This window comes from Dendropsophus ebraccatus, chromosome 10 (genome assembly GCF_027789765.1).
Source record: "Dendropsophus ebraccatus isolate aDenEbr1 chromosome 10, aDenEbr1.pat, whole genome shotgun sequence".
In the NCBI taxonomy this organism is placed as follows: domain Eukaryota; kingdom Metazoa; phylum Chordata; class Amphibia; order Anura; family Hylidae; genus Dendropsophus; species Dendropsophus ebraccatus.
Genome location: NC_091463.1, coordinates 45,223,206 through 45,243,792, shown reverse-complemented (window position 1 = coordinate 45,243,792; position 20,587 = coordinate 45,223,206). Strand labels below are relative to the sequence as shown.

Sequence of the window (20,587 nt, the reverse complement as noted above, 5' to 3'; positions counted from 1 at the left end):
ATTAAATAACAAAACATTTATACAATTTTGGGTCTCAGATTTGACAGAGCTTTTATAGAAATTTACCAGATAATAAACTATGAGTAAAAAGTGAAACCACCTTTAACAGAGCCTAACAATTTTCTAGTATAAATGTTCTCTATTATCATAGCTAGAACATGGAACATGGGTATGTTAAAATATGCAAGGAAAAAGGTTATAATGAGATTAAATGTTTACATCTTAATGGGGTATTTCACGCAAACATAACACCATATAGCAACATGGTGAGACTAACAAATTCATTCCAATCTTATTATCTATTCAGTCTACTTCAACCAGTTTTGAGCTGCTTTTTTTTGACAAAGAAAAACTGTGTGTGAGCTTTTCTCTCAGTCTCTGCCTACTCCCCCTCCCTTACGAGACAAATTATGTAAACAAGTCCCACCCTCTTCATCATTAGGAAAGCCACTGGAACATTTTCTCCATGCTGAACATTGCACAGGTGCCTTAACAATCCAGCCCATGTGCCAGGCTGACACAGTTGGGAAATAGGAAACAATCTGCCTGGAGCATTCCTAATAATGAAGAGGGCGGGGAGGTTTTGCCAGCCTAATGCATACACAAACTAGGCCACGCCCGTTGGGTACGGGGCTGCAAATATAAAAGTTGTTTTTTTAAGGACAATAACTGCATCACCTGCCAAACGGCAGATTGTGGGTACAGAGTCGCTTTTAAGTGCTTTTTTTGGGTATCTATAATCCAGTAAAAGAAAGAGCTAGCACTCCCCATCTGCTGAAAACATAGTCCATTTTATTCGGGGTTCACTTCAGCATGTGTACTGGGGAGGGAGATACACATGCTGAAGTGAACCCCGAATTAAGTGGTTTATGTTTTCAGCAGATGGCGAGTGCTCGCTCTTTCTTCTACTGGATTAGATTTGCTATTTTCTGCTACTAGCTGTATGCACCACCTAGCTGTACTTCTGCCTATACGCCCTCAGTCTGTTGGTCCTAGCCCATACAGTCTGAAAAGCCATACATTAACACTGGTGCTAGCTCTAGTCTCTATTGGACTTACTTTTCTTTGGGTATGCAGCTGCTGCTGCGGCCCGTAAGTGCTGTGGCTGCTACAGGAGCTGTATACAGCGGTTCAGGGAACCATATCAGCCCAATTGGGCTGATATGGTTCAGGGAACCATATCAGCCCAATTGGGCTGATTGGATCCCTTTGACCCTCCTGACATTACAAAGTTGTGGATGGGGGAAGGAGACAGACACGGTCATCTGCAGAAAGCAGCAGCTCAGAACTCAGAAGGAGACTGAATAGATAATAAAACAAGCATGGAATAAATTGTTAGTCTCACCATGAGCAGCAACATATGAAAAAATATGTTTGAGTGTAATACCCCTTAAAACGTTACTGTCGTTAAAATGTTAAAACGTTGTAATTGGGTTTATTAGCCGAAAAATGAATTTTTGTAATGAAAAAGCAGTTTGAAGCTCTCCGGCATTCTTCATAGTTTTCCTATGGAGAGAGGGAGATGAGGCACCAAAACAGAACAACAAAGAGTTAAATTTACAGCTACATCACCAGGCTCTCTCCTCTGATGTCACCACTGATCTCATGACTGCTGACTGCTCTTATGCAAATTACTTGCTTAAAAGCATTTAGGGCGTTGCTCGGCCCCGAAGAGCATCACCACGCCCAGCCTGCCCCCTCCCACTATGCATATTCATATACGCATAGTGGGCTCTATACACGGTGGCTGTGCAGGAAAGCAGTCCTGTCGGAGATAGGCTGCTTCCCGCGCATGCAGGAATCCCCCTGGGCCGGCGGGGGCCTGGGGGGATTCACTCATGCGCGGGAAGCAGCCTGTCTCTGAGGGGACTGCTTTCCTGAGCAGCCACCGTGTATAGAGCCCACTATGCGTATACGAATATGCATAGTGGGCGGGATGGGGGTGAGGGGGTCCCCGAGCAACGCCCTAAATGCTCTTAAGCAAGTAATTTGCATAAGAGCATTTAGCGATTTTTGAAGCAATGCGGGGAAGGAGAGGGGTGAAACTAATGGCTATATACTACTGAGGGACACAGCTACTGCAGCATATCAGCAGGTTTTCTAGGAAGAACCTGCTGATAGTGCCGCTTTAATGTCTCAGTTTTTCTGTTCCAGCATTTAGTCATATTAATAACTACAGTATTAAATCTGGTGCAGATCCTGTACAAGTTAATGGACCCTAAATAGGAACTCCAGCCATTTAAAATTTTATACATATTACTGCCATAAAAAAACATTCTATTCTTTCCTAACCAGGCTCCCTTGGCATCCTGACTTGTCTCGGCAGTGACAGCTTGCTCATCCAATCTCTGTCCCACTTCATTGATTGGCCGAGTGAGCTGTCACTACTGAGACAAGTCCATCTCGGAAGTAGCTGCTGGAGCTTTCAGCAGGAGACCAAAATCCGACATAGGAGGACACCTTGGAGCGTGGTTAGGTATGAATAGGGTGTTGGTCAAGTCCTATGCAAGGGCAGCAATATATATATATAAAAAAAAACAAAAAAAAAAAAAAACACAACAACATTTTAAAATATCCCAAAAAACTTTTAAATAGAGCTCCTCACAATAGACCTTCTGGCATATGGTTTCAAAGGAGCAAGCTTACTGCTCTCCATATCTCTCTAACTACAATGACTATGCATGTATGGCCATGTCCCATCTTGACGCTTACAATGAAACATTTATAGCATATCCAATTAATATGTCAAATGTCTATTGTAGGAAACCTGGTTTAAACTGTGCAATAATAAAGACTGATAAGCAATTGGAGAACCTGAACATGTTATGAACCCAGCCTAAACAATTACCATTCTACCAGCAAAAAGGTATGGGCCCACTGTAGTATACATAGGCATACAGGCAATATAGAGCCTAAGCACAGTGTAAACTGACCCTTAAATATATATACACAGTTGTTGTAATTGACAGGTTCATTAGTGCAAAATTGTCCCACTCTCAAATACTGTACTTGTATATAAGGCAAGCATTCAACTAGGACTGAAGTTCTTGCTCTTCTTTCTTCTTGGAGCTCACACGATTTACACTATTCTCTATGAACATCTTAAGATCAGTCATTCCTTCACTGTACAGAAATTCAATATATGCATCCCAGGACCGACCCTGTGTGATACATGTAATGGGACACGTCATGAAATGTAAAAAAAAAAAAAAAATAATGTGCCAAACGTTATTTCACATATCTAATATGACCCACTACGTAAAAGTAATAAAATCAACATCTTTTTGTTGTACACAGCAGGTTTTATCATTTTACACATCCAACTGGTAAGTTATAAAGTTATCAAATACATTCAACAAAGCGTGCGATGCAGTAATAAAACAAAGGATCACAAAACAATAGGATTTGTTTATATAAATAATAATTGGCTAATCTGAAATCATTGTGTCTCAAATTATCTTTACAGCTGTTAAATGATATTGTGCAATGATATATAAATGCATTAACCAGTATGCCATGTACAATGCTATTACGTTAGATGAGGGAAATCACTCCACTACTTTTTCCTACAAATCATGCTTTTTGGTTCGTGGTGATGGTGCAATTACTTTCATGCATTTGAATCTATACAAGAGATCATATTGGATTTGGTGAGGGATTTCTAGGTACAGTGTGTCTGTATGCCTTTCTGCAATGAGATCCATATAACAGTGAAGGGAGTATGGCTGTTATATGGATCTCATTGCAGAAAAGCACACAGTGAAGAGAGTATAGCTGTTACAGAAGGCACAGTATTGGGCAATAAGAGCAAACCAGTTTGTTAAAATTATATTGGGAGAAACTGCAACAGAGTGTTTGCTTGTGAACTCGAAATTCTTGCTGTTCATATCATGTTAACATTCAGTAGCTGGTGGGTGCAAGTTATCTAAAATGGTAGCAGAAGTGTAGGGAAAAATGGAGGTATATCTTGAAAGAAATGCAAGTGTTGTTGGATTATAAAATTATTCTCATAGGGAAGACTTTTGTACAAGTTTGCAGTGGAGAACAGAGAGGGTTTGAAAAGCCCATTATAAAAGACTAGATCACAAAACAATTAAGAGTTAAAGGGAACCAATCACACCGAAAATGCATCTTAAGATAAGGAAACGTGCTGGCACATCACCCAGCGCGTTTCCTAAACATCCCCCAGTAACCTCCGTGCCCCCCTCCATCAGTCAGTAATCTTACTTTGAAGAAGTCCCGCGCTGTATGTAAATTTCTGGCAAGTAGTCAGGGTGGGCGGATTTAGTCAAGGTGGGCAGAATCACAGGTCCTGGGCGTCTGTAATGGCAGTAATCACGTCCAGAGGGGCATTCTTGAGGTCTGCCTTCCATCCATGTGACCCGGCGGCTTGCGCTTCACGTCGTCGGCGCGCTGACATCATCCGCTCGCAGCGCAGACGTCTTCTGTAGTCCGCGCATGCGCAGTACGACAGGAGACGACGCCAACGTACTGCGCATGCGCAGTATGACAGGAGACGACGCCGACGTACTGCGCATGCGCGGACTCCGGAAGATGACGGCGCTGCGTGCGGATGTCAGCGCGCCGCCGACGTGAAACGTAAGCCTCCGGGTAACGTGGATGGAAGGCAGACCTCAAGCACGCCCCTCTGGGCGTGATTACAGCCATTACAGACGCCCAGGACCTCTGACTGATTCTGCCCACCTTGACTAAATCCACCCACCCTGACTACTTGCCAGAAATTTACATACAGCGCGGGACTTCTTCAAAGTAAGATTACTGACTGATGGAGGGGGGCACGGAGGTTACAGGGGGATGTTTAGGAAACGTGCTGGGTGATGTGCCAGCACGTTTCCTTATCTTAAGATGGATTATCGGCGTGATTGGTTCCCTTTAAAGGAGAAGTCCAGCAAAAATTTGTATTAAAAGTATTCTATTGCCCCCCCAAAGAAGTTATACAAATCACTAATATACACTTATTATGGGAAATGTACATCAAGTGTTTTTTTCCCTGCACTTACTACTGCATCAAGGCTTCATTTCCCGGATAAAATGGTGATGTCACTTCCTGGATAAAATGGTGATGTCACGACCCGACTACCAGAGCTGTGCGGGCTGTGGCTGCTGGAGAGGATAATGGCAGAGAGATGCTCAGTGTACCTCCAGTGCCCTGTGTCCCTCAGTGTCCCCCTGCCATCATCCTCTCCAGCAGTCACAGCCCGCACAGCTCTGGTAGTCGAGTCGTAACATCATCATTTAATAAAGGAAGTGAAGCCTTGATGTATTAAGTGCAGGGAAAAAAAAACACTTTATAAGCATTTCCCGTAATAAGTGTATATTGGTGATTTTTATAGCTTTTGGGGGGCAATACAATACTTTAATAAAATTTTTTTGCCAGACTTCTTTAATTTGTGAAAAAAATGGCACACATACTTTATACTAAATTTTGTGTGTCTCCTCGGTACCTTTGAGCCTCACTCAACAAGGTGGCATGGATTAGCAGAGTGTGGCTTGCATGTGACATTGTGCCAAAACTGTGGGGTAAAGTAAACCTAACTAAACAGTGAGCCACTATGATAGACTAGTCTATGTGTACAGCATTAAACAGTAGTAGTGAATCTATCACTAGATTAGGTGACAACTGGTGGCTGTCATACATAAGTTAGTGAATACCATAAATGTTACCTTCAAGAGACTGAGTTCAAACATTTTGTCTTCAGAGTATCTCTAGGAGGAAATATAAATGGAAAGAAATGTTAGTAATTCTTGTATATGATATTTATACTGGCCGACTAACTTTGATTTTTCAAGCTTTTTCTATGCCAGATGTACACACAAAGGGATATTCCACAGAATAAATTTGTTGCTCAAATAAAAGCAGTTAGAATGCTACATAGATTGCCAAATTATATTCATTGTAAAATTAAATCCTTTCTAGTGATCCCAGGCCATGAAAACCACGCTAAAAGTTGTATAGTTCTTTTGTGTCTGCTGCCACCCGTGGTTGGGTTAGTAATCACCCTGAAGATGTGAACAAATGGGTTTGGTTTTTCAGCTGCGCCCCTTTGTCCCATCTCCTTAATTCATTCCTAGGCCGAGGTGAGCAGTCGATTGGCTTGTCTAATGTTCTTGGCTGTCAGATTTCTAAGTTGACAGCTTGCAACAGCCTAGAAGGGCAATAGATGTCGGCTATCTAACAACCTGGCCGCCGAGAATGCCAATACAAGTCCTGCCTGTCATGTTGGTAGGAGGGCAACATGCACTGCTATTCACAGCTGTCAATCTGACAACATGGAACAGCACAGATAAGCCAAATCAGTTGCTCCCCCTAATATCCCACAACTGTAAGCAGCACAGACAAGCAAGTGCACCATTTGTAAACATTTACAACATTGACCCCTTCCCTCTCCACAAGCCTTCTATAGTAATGAACTGTAAAGCATCGCCCAGCACAGTGCCAGCTTGTTCAGTCCAGTGCACTTTCAAGCACTATAGCATGGCATAGCAGTAAGGCTAAAGGGCCTATTAAATGAGGACTATTATCGGCCAGGAGCATTGCTAAAAATGCTCCTATGGCCAATAATCAGCCCGTATAAAACTGACAGCAATAAACTGAGGACAGAGCAAACGCCCAATCCTCGGCTGATCGGGTCTTTAGAACATGTTTTAAACTTTATAGTTATCCGCCACACATTTTCTGTGTAAACAGGATTATGTAAGGCCTATAACGATAAAGGTAAACTGACAGCACATATGAGTACATCTGTGCTGTCAGTTTTCATGTCACAAGTAGTGTGATCCGGTTCTCTAGTCCTGAGTGACAGCTGGAGGAGGTGGGGCAGGACAGGAGAGCTGGTAGATAACAAGCAGTGTGGATTGTAGGTATACACAGCTTGTCATCGTAAAGCACAGATATATTAATAGGACTGCACGATTTGTTGTGCCATGTAAAGGCATTGCAAATTGACGTTACTCTCTCTGACCAGCGATTGTTTGTGGCCCCTGCAGCCTACAAATCTTTTTTGTAGCTAAGGAAAAAGGGCCCCTTTAAATTTTTTAAAGCATTTTAGGAAGGGATGGGGGTGTTGTCTATTCAGGTTTAATAGTCCTGGTTAAAAGGGGAAGTCCAGGCAAAATAATTTTAAGATATATTATTGCCCAACAAAAGTTATGAAAACTACTAATAGACACTTATGGGAAATGCACCTATAGTGTATTTTCCCTGCACTTACTACAGCATGGACTGTTCAGGTCTCTGTAAAGTTGGTGATGTCACGTCACAAACTGCCGACTCCTGCTGCTCCAGTCTGTCCCACCGCTTTACAGAGACCTGAACACGCCATGCTGTAGTAAGTGCAGGGAAAATACACTATAGGTGCCTTTCCTATAATAGGTGCCTATTAGTAATTTTCATAACTATTGTTGGGCAATAACAGATCTTAAAATTATTCTGCCTGGACTTCCCCTTTAGGGGACAAACACACTTGCTGGATCCGCAGCGAGACCTCGCTGCGGATCCCGGCCCTATTGTTTCAATGTTAGACAAAATCGCAGCAGGGATGTACATTTTGTCCCCAGCCCGCCCCGTTAACCCCCCCTGGCCGCCGGAGCATATACTTTACCTGATCCCGGTTTCCGGAGTCTCCAGCAAGCTGGAGCCGGGATCAGGTACAGTATACACTCACTCCAGTGCCCGCCCGCAGCCCCGGCCGCCTGATCAGACCCCCCCCCCCCCGCAGCCCCGGCCGCCTATTCAGACCCCCTCCCCCCCCCCGCAGCCCCGATCGCTCCCCGCAGCCTCGGCAGTGTTATCGCAGCCCCTATCGCCCCCCACAGCCCCGTCCGGCCCTCCCCCAGCCCCGATCGCCCCCCCAGCAGCCCCAATCTGCGGGCGGCCGGGTCTGCAGGGGAGCGATCGGGTCTGTGATAAGACTGCCGGGGCTGCGGGGAGCGATCGGGGCTGCGATAAGACTGCCGGGGCTGCGTGAAGCGATCGGCGCTCCGGGGGGGGGGGGGGGGGGGGGGGGGGGGAGTGGTTGCGGGCGGTTACTGGAGCGAGCATACACCTGATCCAGTCTCCGGCTTGCTGAAGACTCCGGGAACCGCCGAAGCAAGCCGGAGCCGGGATCAGGTAAAGTATATGCTCTGGCGGCCGGGGGGTTAACGGAGCGGGCTGGGGACAAAATCGATTTTGTCTAACATTGAAACAATAGGGCCGGGATCTGCAGCGAGTCTCACTGCAAATACGCAGCGAGAGGTCTCGCTGCGGATCCGCCAAGTGTGTTTGTCCCCTTAAGCCTGAACTATATAAGTTGTAGTTGATGGACCTGTGTCTTTTTCAACCTTATTATCTTCTTTAAGTTTATTTAAAATAAAACAGTAAAGAAAGAGATGAGCATAATTTGGTAATTTGAGACTGCATTTCCAATGTTAACAAAGTATTAAAACGCTTCTAAATTTGCTTACATCTCTTAGAAAGTTGACAGCAAAGCTCAGTAATGCCGGATGAAACACCAGATTGAAAGTCTTCTTGTATGCTGGAACTCCGGCCTTTTCAAGTAGTTCTGGCGCAATCCTGATACCCTGGGGATGGTTGTCATATGTAAAGGCTTGAGATGTCCAAAGGCATCCCACCATGGCGGTCAAGTACTGGTTATACAGTTGAAACGTCTGGCTGCTTATATTTAAAAGGACTTGACTCTATATACAGGCAGATTGGAAACACAGGAAAAATAGGGTATTATTGTTTGAATTCAAACACTTGTAATATTAACTGCATTTCACGCTTTATTATAGCTTACCTTTTTAAGCTGCTCATCCTTTTTTGTGGTCAAGAGGTTATCCCTGTATCTGCAAGTTCATACAGAAAATTATTTATTCTGCAATATAAATGGCATAATATAAGAAGCAGATTCTGATCACCTACCTATACATGATGTAGCAGAGCTGGTTAAGGTTAAAAGAGTCTGTACAAAGAAGAGCTGCATAAAAGACTGCAGGAGGTGGAAAGACAATCAGGGGCAAATGAAAACGTACATATACATCAGAGACCTGTAAAAAAAAAATAAAAAAAAATTTATTTATATATATATATATATATATATATATATATATATATATATATATATATATATATATATATATATAATGATTTTAATCTTTCATTACTATAACTGAAATTATTTAAATTATTGGACTATAAAGTGGCCGTCGACTTGTAGATACCATTACACCATAAATGTGCTGTGAAAAGTTTTTTTTGCTTTTTTTTTTTTTTTTTTTTTTTTTTTTAAACACATTTTCCTGCCTAGCTCTCAGGAAATACAGCATCAAGTCGAAGAAAACTATATATCCCCAACCTCAGCATACATCACTCTATTACATAACGTTTGGGAACAGAGACCTGACAAGCACTGCTGTGTGATTCAGGTAGGCTGCAGTAGCTACATGAAGTCGAGTACCTGTTGACTAACAGAAGAAAAGGCTTGAGACTTAGTATTTAGTAGGTAGGGAGAGTGGGCAGAGGAGAGACAGAGCTTGGGAATAGCTTTATTAGTTAGACAGGCCAGTAGCCAAAAGCACTTTTCAGGACTAGTAATGTCCCTGTGTGATACAGAAAAACCCCCAGAACATCTGACATACAATATAACACTATTATATGGTATACTGGAACTGGTGACCAGCAACTATACACAGTAGTATAAAACTAGATTTGCATTTCCAGGAAAATAGTGCTTGAAAAGAGCGCCCCTTTACCAGTGACTTCACTTTAAGAGAAACTTGGATCCCGTCCCTATAAGAGCGACATGGCTCCCGTCCCTATAAGAGTGACTTGGGTCCCTTTAAGAGTGACTTGGGTCCAGTCCCTTTAAGAGCTACATGGATCCCTTTAAGAGCGACCTGGGTCCCTTAAAGGGACCCAGGTCACTCTTTAAAGGGACCCAGGTCGCTCTTTAAAGGGACCCAGGTCGCTCTTTAAAAGGGACCCAGGTCGCTCTTTAAAAGGGACCCAGGTCGCTCTTTAAAGGGACCCAGGTCGCTCTTAAAGGGACCCAGGTCGCTCTTTAAAGGGACCCAGGTCGCTCTTTAAAGGGACCCAGGTCGCTCTTTAAAGGGACCCAGGTCGCTCTTAAAGGGACCCATTTTGCCCTTAAAGGGACATATTTCGCTCTTAAAGGGACCAAGGTCGCTCTTAAAGGGACCGATTTATCTCTTAAAGGGACATATTTCGCTCTTAAAGGGACCCAGGTCGCTTTTAAAGGGACATATTTCACTCTTAAAGGGACTCAGTTCGAGCGAAACGGGTCTCTTTAAGAGCTAAATATTTCCTTTAAAGGGACCCAGATCACTCTTAAAGGGACCCATATCGCTCTTAAAGGGACCCAGGTCGCTCTTAAAGGGACCCGGGTCGCTCTTACAGGTACTTCGTTCGCTCTTAAAGGGACCCATTTAGAGCGGCTTGGGTCCCTTTAAGAGCGACTTTGGTACCGTTCCTTTAATAGCGGCTTGGGTACTGTCCTTTTAAGAGCAGCTTAGATCCCGTACCTGCTACATGGCTGCCTCAGCTCTGCTATTTTACTGACTGACCTCTGCTACTTATAATGGTAAAGATCATTGCTCGGTTACCATGACAATCTTACTCATGTCAGGGAAACAAAATCGTTAAGGACCTTCCATATATTACATCTTCTGTTGGCCAATAGTGGACATGTGACTGTGGATGGTGTGATACAATGCATGACGAGACCTTACAGTTCCTATTGGCTGCTATATTTCAGCTATTTGCATATGTGCTGTGATTGGCTGTCAGCGGTTAGAGTGTGGCCATCATTTGCAATGGGCCATTATTTTCTATGGGAAATTTGGGGTCTTTAAACGTAAATTTTTTAAAAACGACAAATCCGATCGAAACGAAAAATAGATAGCACACCACACACCGCCGAGGGCTTTGAAACGCAGTTTGAACGGAGTCTGTGCGCAAAGCGGTTCGGGCTGTATTACGCGCAGAAAAATGGCTGGAAGAAGAAACGGAAGAAGAAGAAGAATACGGATTACAATATAGTGCTTTTCAAGCACTATAATAAAGTTTGTGTTCTTGTAGTACGTTGTAAGAAATAGTTACTTACTGTACTTATGTACAACATGGATAAGACTAGCGGTAAGGAGCGAGGACGTAGCCATACTGATGATGGTCCCGGCCTCCTCTTCCAGTTAACAAGGACGGGTGGTACAGCACTATATGATCCATAGCAGTGCGAGCGGGTGACGACGTGGATGGCGGATAATACATTAAATTAGTTTTCCCACACTGTCCAGTCTCACGTGCCAAGGGACTGGACCTGTCACTCCTCCCTCTGATCCTCCTCCTTCCACCCAACTGGGCCACTCCAAGAAAATGAGTGATTCTGAACTGGGATACTCCGAGAAACTGTTCTCAGGTTCCTTCCCTGATTAGTAAGTAATGCTTTAGGAGGCACCTGAAGGATGGGGACCAGCAACTAGGGATAGATTGATGGATGGATGATGAGAGACGGTTGTCGGTGAGTGAGGCTGTTGTAAGGACAGAAAGTCAGGGGGACAACCAGAGTGAGGATTTTGAAGAGAAGGTGGTGGACGATGAGGTGACTGACCCTAGCTGGCAAGCTAACCAGACAGAGCGGTTAAAAGGGGAAGCGATCCGATATGGCAGAGCAGACTGCTTTGTGGCTCTCACCGCTGAACCTACAACCGCTGCATCAGGGTGCTGCTTTGGAGAGGTTCCATGTGTTGCACGGAAATCATAGAATCAGGGATTTTATCAAATCCCAGGAAATCATGACCTACTTAGTGAAGGAAGTGAGGATATATTTAATTACCATCATATATCCAATGATAGCTTTCAATGGACATAAAGATACTACAAGTGGCAATAGTTGCAGGGAAATGATAGAATCTGGGTATTTGATCAAATCCCGGGAAATGATGAAATGTCCACACCATTACATCATTTCCCTGAAGTCAGTCAGGGATTTGATCAAATCCCTGACCCCATTTGGGGAAATAATGAAATGAGTCAGGAGTCGCCCGGCTCTTTGTTTATTTTATCAAGTAATACAACAATAGTCGTTGAAACGAGATGTATTCGAAACTAACAAAGGAAATCGGTAGTTAAGCTGATATTTTTACCGAATGCAATTAATAAATCACGTTCATTCATTTTTTTCCTTTAAAATTAAAACACGTTGTTGATTTTTGGTGTCTAGAGTTGAAGAGTACCTTACTTTTCAATGGTACTTCCATTTAATGGGCCTCTATCAACCTTAGGTACATACACCAAAACTGTGGAATCCACAGACACGTCTTTACTAGTGATGAGCGAGTACTAAAATGCTCGGGTGCTCGTTACTCGAGACAAATATTTCCCGATACTCGAGTGCTCGTTTCGAGTAACAAACCCCATTGAAGTCAATGGGAAACTGGAGCATTTTTGCAGGGGACCCAAGTTCGGTAGAGGAAAGGTCGTGTGAAAACCTGTCAACCTCAGAAAATGATGGAAACACCATGGAAATGGACAGGAAACAGCAGGGGAGCATGTATGGATGCCTCTGAGGCGGCCTAATCGCACCATTATACCAAATTCTGGGCAACAGCCTGGTTAAAACAGAGGTAGCATATGAACCACCCCAAAATTTGGCCTGACACAGCATGGCGGTGAAAACAGAGTGACCAAGGTAAAAGCAATAGCCAGTGAGCGTCCCAAAAATTAGGCCAGACACAGCATGGCAGTGAGCACACAGAGAACCATTATACAACTTTGTAATGTATGTTATGTTAGTGAATGGCCCCCTTCCTCGTGTTTCCCCCCCCCCCCCCCACGCTAGACCCGGAAGTGTAGTGCTCTATACTCACTTGATTCGTGTCAACCCCCGTCCGCCATCTTATGACAATGATGTCATCTTTGGGCGGGCGGCAAAACCGCTTGACCGTCCCTCATGCCGGCTCCCCCTCTGCGGCGTCATCAGCTGCTCAGCCGCGATTCGCTGAACACAGTTATGCTCAGACAATCTCGGCTGAGTAGCTGATGATGCCGCGTGCCCGCTAATTGAGTAAAGTTGACAGCTGCATCCGATCACTTGTATGCAGCCGTCCCTGGTGTCTAGTGGCAGAGATTCCCCCTCGGGATGTTGTGGCGCTGATCCCGGCTCAGCACTTGGTTGTTTTCGGCTATCAAGCAATCAAGTGCCTATCTCATCGATCTATGCTACAGCATAGATCAATGAGAGATCAGAGTGCATATACTAGAAGTCCCCAAATGTAAAAAAAAAAAAGTGTTGTTAATAAAAAGCCCCCTCCCCTAATAAAAGTTTGAATCACCCCCCTTTCCCCATGTTATAAATAAAAATAAACAAACATGTTTGCTATTGCCGCCTGCGTAATCGCCCAAACTATTAATTTATCCCATTCCTGATCTCGCACGGTAAACTGTGTAAGTGCAAAAAATTCCAATGTGCAAAATTGCGCATTTTTGGTCGCATCAAATCCAGAAAAAATGTAATAAAAAGCGATCAAAAAGTCGTATATGCGCAATCAAGGTACCGATATAACGTAAACATCATGGCGCAAAAAATGAAACCTCACACAGCCCCATAGACCAAAGGATAAAAGCGCTATAAGCATGGGAATAGAGCGATTTTAAGGAGCATATATTTGTTAACAATGGTTTGAATTTTTTACAGGCCATCACATAATATAAAAGTTATACATGTTATATATCGTTTTAATCGTAACTTGAGGAACATGCATAACAAGTCAGTTTTACCCCAGGGCGAATGGCGTAAAAACAAATACCCCCCAAATAAACAAAATGCGTTTTTTTTGTTCAATTTCACCACACATTGAATTTTTTTCTGGTTTCGCAGTGTACTTTATGCAAGAATTCAGCCTGTCATTGCAAAGTACAATTAGTGACGCAAAAAATAAGGGCTCTAGGTGGAAAAATGCAACTGCTATGGCCTTTTAAACACAATGAGGAAAAAACAAAAACGCAAAAACGTAAATTGGCTCAGTCCTTAAGAGGTTAAAGCAGGAGGGTGGTGGTACAATTAGGTTAGTTATACACTGGGGCCCTCTGCAGCCTGGGTCTGTTCCTGCTCTCCAGCTCCCTGCACCTCCTCTCTGTGCTCCCAGTGTGCAGTTACAGCTCGTAATGCTGAGGAGTTTGTATTTGGGGTGTTGGGGATTGGGCGTGTGTGTGTGTGGGGGGGGGGTTGGGGCGCTAAACTGAATCTTTGCCCCTGGTGCAGGAAGAAGAACTGGCTACACCTCTGGGCGCGAGTCAAAGATCTGTCTGCGCTGTGATGCCCTGCAACAGCTCCTGGGCAGTGTGCCTCTTGTCGCCTAAGCTGAGCAGTTTTAACACCGCCTGTTGGCACTTGCACACCGCAGTGCTGATGCAGCTAGCGCTACGAAATGGAGGCGACGTGCTTGTGGAGGGTAATAGAGAGGAGGAGGAAGAAGAGAAGAAAGGTGTACAACTCATGAGAGACCGCAACCGAGGTAGGCCCCGCAATCCTCTGTGTGGGCAGCACATGACCGGAACCAGGGTCAGACTCTGTCCCAGCCTCCACCAAGTTGACCCAATGTGCCGTCAGGGAGATTTAGTGTCCCTGGCCGCCAGCACTTGTCCACCTGTCCGTGGTTAGGTGGACCTGGTCACTGACTGCGTTGGTCAGGGCACGGATGTTGTTATGCGTCACGTGCTGGTGTAGGGCTGGGACGGCACACCAAGAAAAGTAGTGGCAGCTGGGGACAGGGTACCGAGGGACAGCCACCGCCATGAGTTTCCTAAAAGCCTCTGTCTCTACCAGCCAATAGGGCAGCATCTTAAGGCTCAGTTTGCCTATGTGCACATTTAAGGCTTGTGTGTGAGGGTGACTGGCAGCGTATTTGAGCTTCCGTTCAAAGGTCTGCTGCAGGGACAGTTGAACAGTGGAGGTGAAGGTGTGTGTGTAGGGCGGGAGGCGCTCGTGCCTGGGGCCTGGGCAGGGGGACTGCCAGAGCCAGCATGTGACAAAGGGGAAGGAGCAGGGGTGCGACTTGCACTGACTGAACGGCCTTGGTTCCACTGAGTGGGGTGTTTAGCACTCATATGCCTGCGCATGCTGGTAGTGGTGGCTCCCCTGCTGATCCTTGCGTGGCAAACTACAGTCCGTCGGTCATCCACACTTGGGAACATCTAGGCCTGGCCATGGGAGTTTGACTCTGTAAAACAGTTGCTGATTAATTCACTCTGCCCCTGCTTCTCCCTCTGCCCACCCCTCTTCCAACCGATCCTGCGGGTGAACTTGCCTCCCCCTCAGAAGCACTTTCTTCACTAGGCTTATCCACCCAGCTCGGGTCAGTCACCTCGTCCTCATCCACCAGCTCTTCCTCCAATTTCTCACTCTGCACCCCACTTTGAGTTACATCCATGACAACAACCTCACTGTCTGACAACCGGGTCTCATTGTCATAATCAGACATCTCTTCCAACCCCGCTTGCAAGTCTCCACTCTCATCACCCACTGACTGCGTGAGCTGCATAGTTTGGGCATCGGGACAGATCGACTGCTCCGGTTGCTCAGACTCAGGGAAGGGTCCAGAAAAGAGTTCCTGGGAGCATGGTGGTGGTGGATCTGAATCCCTTCTTTCCCTGGAGGGGCCAGGCTGTGGGGAAGGAGGCTGAGCTGCTGGAGCAAGGGTTCCACTCCCTTGGGTAGCGTGGGTGGACTGCGTGGAAGTGGTGTACCCTGAGACCCCGTAAGTTGCGAGAAGCAGCTAGGGAGTGAACGTCTGCGGTGTGCCACTGCTCCCTCCTCAACAGGTGCTGCTGTGTCACCCTGCCCTGAACCACGGCCTCAGCCAACTGCATCGCTTGGAACCCCACACTCTCGACCCTTACCCCTGGGGTTTACCATTTTATGGACACTGCACAGTATGGAGCTTAGATATGCCTTGTGTAAGAAATACAGAAATAAGAAAATATAGTAGAAGGCCCACTAGTTTTTAGGGGGCTGTGGGATACAATCTGTTGGTGGTTGCACCTATACACACTCTGTGACACCCCCTTTACACTGAACAAGCAGTAGTGAACTTAGATATGCCTTGTGTAAGAAATATAGAAATCAGAAAATCTAGTAGAGGTCCCAATAAAATAGTACTGAGCACTTCTTAGGGGTCTGTATGCAACACCTAATGTCCCCTTTATGCCAGCAGCCGATCACCACAGTGTGATCCTGAAATTGTGGTAGCTACACTGCAAGTCCCAGCCAGCAATCTGTAGTAATACAATTTAAAAAACTATTTGAAGCCCTTACAAGGGCTCTTTGGTTGTTTTGCTAGTATTCCCTGCCTACTGGAACGCTAATTCCCTCCCTAACGCTCTCCCTGACCAGCAGCAGCTCTGTCCCTAATCTCTTCCAGCATGCATGTGAGCCGAGCCTCGGCGGACGAGATTTTAATATGGCAGGGTCATCTGATCTGGCCAACTAAACGCTGCTATTGACATGGATGGGTCCCACGTGATCGCAGGATGTACCAAAGAGTCTCCTGCACCTAAACTTACAGGAAACGGATGATGAGATTTTCCCGAGTATCACAAGATGCTCGTCCAAACAACGAGTACCCCAATACTCGAAGGAGTACCAAGCTGGGAGCATGTTCGCTCATCACTAGTCTTTACATTTCTTCAAAGAATCTTTCATTTTTTTTTCAGCCAATCCTTTTAGGTGTTTCGCGGCATTTTACCTTCGATCTTTAACGCTCTCTGCCTTTCAGGATAAACAGCGCAGAATTTCGACCTGTATCCTTCTCCTACGGTATTGCCACACATATCACGTGTGCCAGATTTTACAAAAGGTCACTTGAATGGGCCCCAGCAGATTCCATTCCACAAACAACGCAACATGCTATACTGTCACCGACAGCCGCTTCCCCTTCCAACGTGAGTAACACTACAGACGATTGGCCCAATAGGGTAAGCAATGCTCCGGCAACTCACTCATTTCATCATTCCCCTGAAAGGGTTCAGGGATTTGATAAAATCCCTAACTTTCTTCAGAGAAATGATGCAATGATGCAAAAAACGGAGGTGCTCAGTAATATACAACTTAGTAACAGATGTTTTGCAAATGTACACTGCCAAAAGGCTAGAAGAAGCGTGCACCTTTGCTTTATCCCAGCGCTTGGTCAAAAAAGCCGAAGTTACTGAAAGTGTCCCACAAGTGCCATTATTTAAATTCTATTAATATAAAAGTCCAGAACGCTTTCACATGTTTAACAATAGTACTCTTACCAATCTATAGAAGTCTAGAATAATGTGTAGAAGTAGTGGACTATTATGTAACTGGATACCCAAAGTACACAAACGGCCCGTGAACTCGATCAGATCATCAACAGAAGTCATCAAGCCTGACATGGTCTCGTTCCTGTCACAAAACACAAAGTCTAAATATGCAGAGATTTATATTATTACAGCTTTATAGACAAAAAATAAATAGAATTTAAAGTAAACTCAACATTGGAGGGAGGGAGAAAAAAAAAAAAAAAAAGAAGTTCAAAATACCATGCAAAAACACTTTTAGGGTCCATTGAAAGGATCTGCTGCAGATTTGATGAGGTGCCCCATAATATAGTTAGCGCATCATAGAATCTGTGACATCAAATCTGTAGCAGATACTGCATCTGTAAATGGACTCTCAAAAACATTTCTCTGTTAACACACTAAGTATGAACCTGCCAATATTATCATAGCACTATTTTTAACCCCCTCCTGACTGAAGCACATAGTAGGTATAAGTAGTTATTGTTTCAACACATCATATGACAGATACATAATCATAAGTTGATTTGACCACAGACAAAAGTGCAAATCACTTTATTTCCTACAATAGTGACACTGTGCAGAAAAATCAGCCCAAAGTGACAAAGTTACCCCTACCATCCCTTGTAATATTGATTCCCATTTCCCAACTGAAATGATTTCCTAATGCTGCCAACATTACTAATGAAATCTCTTTCTTTAAAGAGAAAGGAGGCACAAACAACTACAGTTAATCTAATTATGTCAATCTAGTTTTTGTACGCTAGGTCAAGTGCCTGAGGGTATCTGGGTATTGTGTCTTTAGTTAAAATGTACCTGTCACAAAGTCCGCTGACCTACTGAGCGTTGAATTATTTTCTGCGGCCAGAATCTTTGGTATCCATGGATTCTGGTCAATGGGGGTCACACGTATTACCATCACTGTATGTTTGTATCCAATAAGACAAATTTAAGGCCACAGAGAAGAATTGACCGCCAATCAGGTCAGCAGCCTTCGTGACAGGTACACTACTACTACGCTACATTCTTAATAGTAAAAAGACAGATTAGCTGAAAAGCTACTATATAGGTTTAGGCTATTTGAAAAAAACAAAAACAAAAATAAAAGGGTGGGGTGGGCAGGAGTGGGTATCTCTTACTTGTTTGCACTTTTGTGGTCTGGGCATACAGAATGTTTCACCAACCAGTTTAGCAAGAGTTCCTTCAGGGTCTTTATCACATTAATCTGCGGGAAAATATATGTTAACACATCAAATCTGTCTTCACACACTGTTGAGAACAATGCAATTACAAGCCCACAACTAGTGGGCTACTAAGACATATGTACCTAGAACATAAATTTAACTGGTCACCCTTAAAGCAGAATTTTAGATGGTTAAACTAAGTGCATTTTTGTATAGGGCTTCTCAGTCTGATTGCATGCATACCTTGCTTTTATAGATTGAACCCTTTAGTGTTGAGATAGAACTATTTTTATTAATATGGAAATGAGCTCCTAAAGTTTAGGGGGGGGGTCCTCCTGGACACATAAGCCCAGCTACCTAAATCTCAGCGCTTACCTGCAACACCCCGTCATCATTTCTATCCACCTCCAGTTCCTTGTTTGACATTAACTATGCTTCACTTTCAACTACTCCCCTTAGATGAAATCTTGTACAAGCACTCTGAAAACCATGCTCAGTGCGTGCATAGTTCTCTGGGCTTCTAACCTCTAGCGCTTGTCTGAGCTGCCAAAAGCCCAAGTGCATTAAAGGACAAGTGCCATGAAAAACTTTTTCCCAGTAATTGAAGCACATTACAAAGTTATATATAGTGAGTCCAAGAAGTATTTGATCCCTTGCTGATTTTCTTTGTTTGCCCACTAATAAAGACATGATCATTCTATACTTTTAATGGTATATGTATTCTTACATGGAGAGACAGAATATTAAAAAGAAAATCCAGAAAATAAATCTAAGGAATATATATTAATTGATTTGTATTTCATGGAGTGAAATAAGTATTTGATCCCTTAGTATTCATTAGCAGTTCTGGCTTTTACAGACCAGTTAGACACTCCCAATCAACTTGTTACCTGACCTGAAGCCACCTGTTCTCACTAATCACTTGTGTGAAAAACAACTGTCCACAGAATCAGACAGATCACACAGATTTCAAGTCTCCAACATGGGTAAAACCAAAGAGCTGTCACAGGACCAGAGTCAGAATTGTTGACCTTCACAAAGCTGGAATGGGCTACAAAAAGATTAGTAAGGTGTTGGATGTGAAAGTAACAACTATTGGTGCAATTATCAGAAAGTTTAAAGAGTATAACATGACAATCAACAGACCTCTGCCCGGTGCTCCAAAGAGGATTTCGCCTCATGGGGTGGCAATGATGCTGAGAACAGTCAGAAATCGTCCTGCAACCACTCGGCAGGAGTTAGCAAATGACCTGAAGGCAGCTGGGACCACAGTTTGCAAGGAAACAATTGGCAACACTTTGCGCACCAATGGATTCACATCCTGCAGTGCCCGAAAGGTACCCCTGCTGAAGAGAGCACATGTGGAGGCGCGCCTCAAGTATGCCAATGATCATTTGAAAGATGAACCAAGTTATTGGGAGAAGGTTTTGTGGTCAGATGAGACCAAAATTGAACTTTTTGGCCTCAACTCCACCCGCCATGTGTGAAGGAAGAAAAATGCTGCCTATGACCCCAAGAACACTGTGCCCACCGTCAAGCATGGAGGTGGAAGCATAATGTTTTGGGGGTGTTTCTCTGCCAAGGGTACAGGGCTACTTCACCGCATCACTGGGAAGATGGATGGAACCATGTACCGCACAATCCTGAGGGACAACCTCCTCCCCTCTGCCAGGGATCTGAAAATGGGCCGTGGTTGGGTCTTCCAACATGATAACGACCCTAAACATACAGCAAAGGCAACAAAGGACTGCCTCAAGAAAAATCACATTAAGGTCATGGAGTGGCCCAGCCAGTCGCCAGACCTCAATCCGATCGAAAATCTATGGAGGGAGCTGAAGGTCAGAGTTGCCAAGCGACAGCCCACCAACCTTCATGATTTAGAGAGAATCTGCAAAGAAGAGTGGGCCAAAATTCCCCCTGGTGTGTGTGCTAAACTTGTGGTTAACTACAACAAACGTCTCACCGCTGTGCTTGCAAACAAAGGCTTTGCCACTAAGTATTGAGTGTGTTTGGCAAGAGGGATCAAATACTTATTTTCCTCATTGAAATACAAATTAATTAAAAT

The 20,587-nt window shown here is 44.3% G+C and overlaps 1 protein-coding gene across 3 annotated transcripts in view; it reads right to left on the bottom strand.

Annotated features, from left to right (window-relative positions):
- Positions 1-1,939: 1,939 nt before the first annotated feature.
- The window catches only part of CENPI (centromere protein I), a 39,651-nt gene continuing 21,003 nt past the window's right edge, over positions 1,940-20,587 (bottom strand). For all 3 annotated transcript variants that reach the window (XM_069985737.1, XM_069985735.1, XM_069985738.1), the window contains 7 exons: positions 18,478-18,563; positions 17,312-17,444; positions 8,927-9,051; positions 8,802-8,850; positions 8,467-8,700; positions 5,686-5,727; positions 1,940-3,161 (listed from right to left, as the gene is read on the bottom strand). In XM_069985737.1, the coding sequence (XP_069841838.1) occupies positions 3,033-3,161; positions 5,686-5,727; positions 8,467-8,700; positions 8,802-8,850; positions 8,927-9,051; positions 17,312-17,444; positions 18,478-18,563 (798 nt within the window). In that variant the 3' untranslated portion in view covers positions 1,940-3,032. The remainder of the gene's footprint in view (positions 3,162-5,685; positions 5,728-8,466; positions 8,701-8,801; positions 8,851-8,926; positions 9,052-17,311; positions 17,445-18,477; positions 18,564-20,587) is intronic.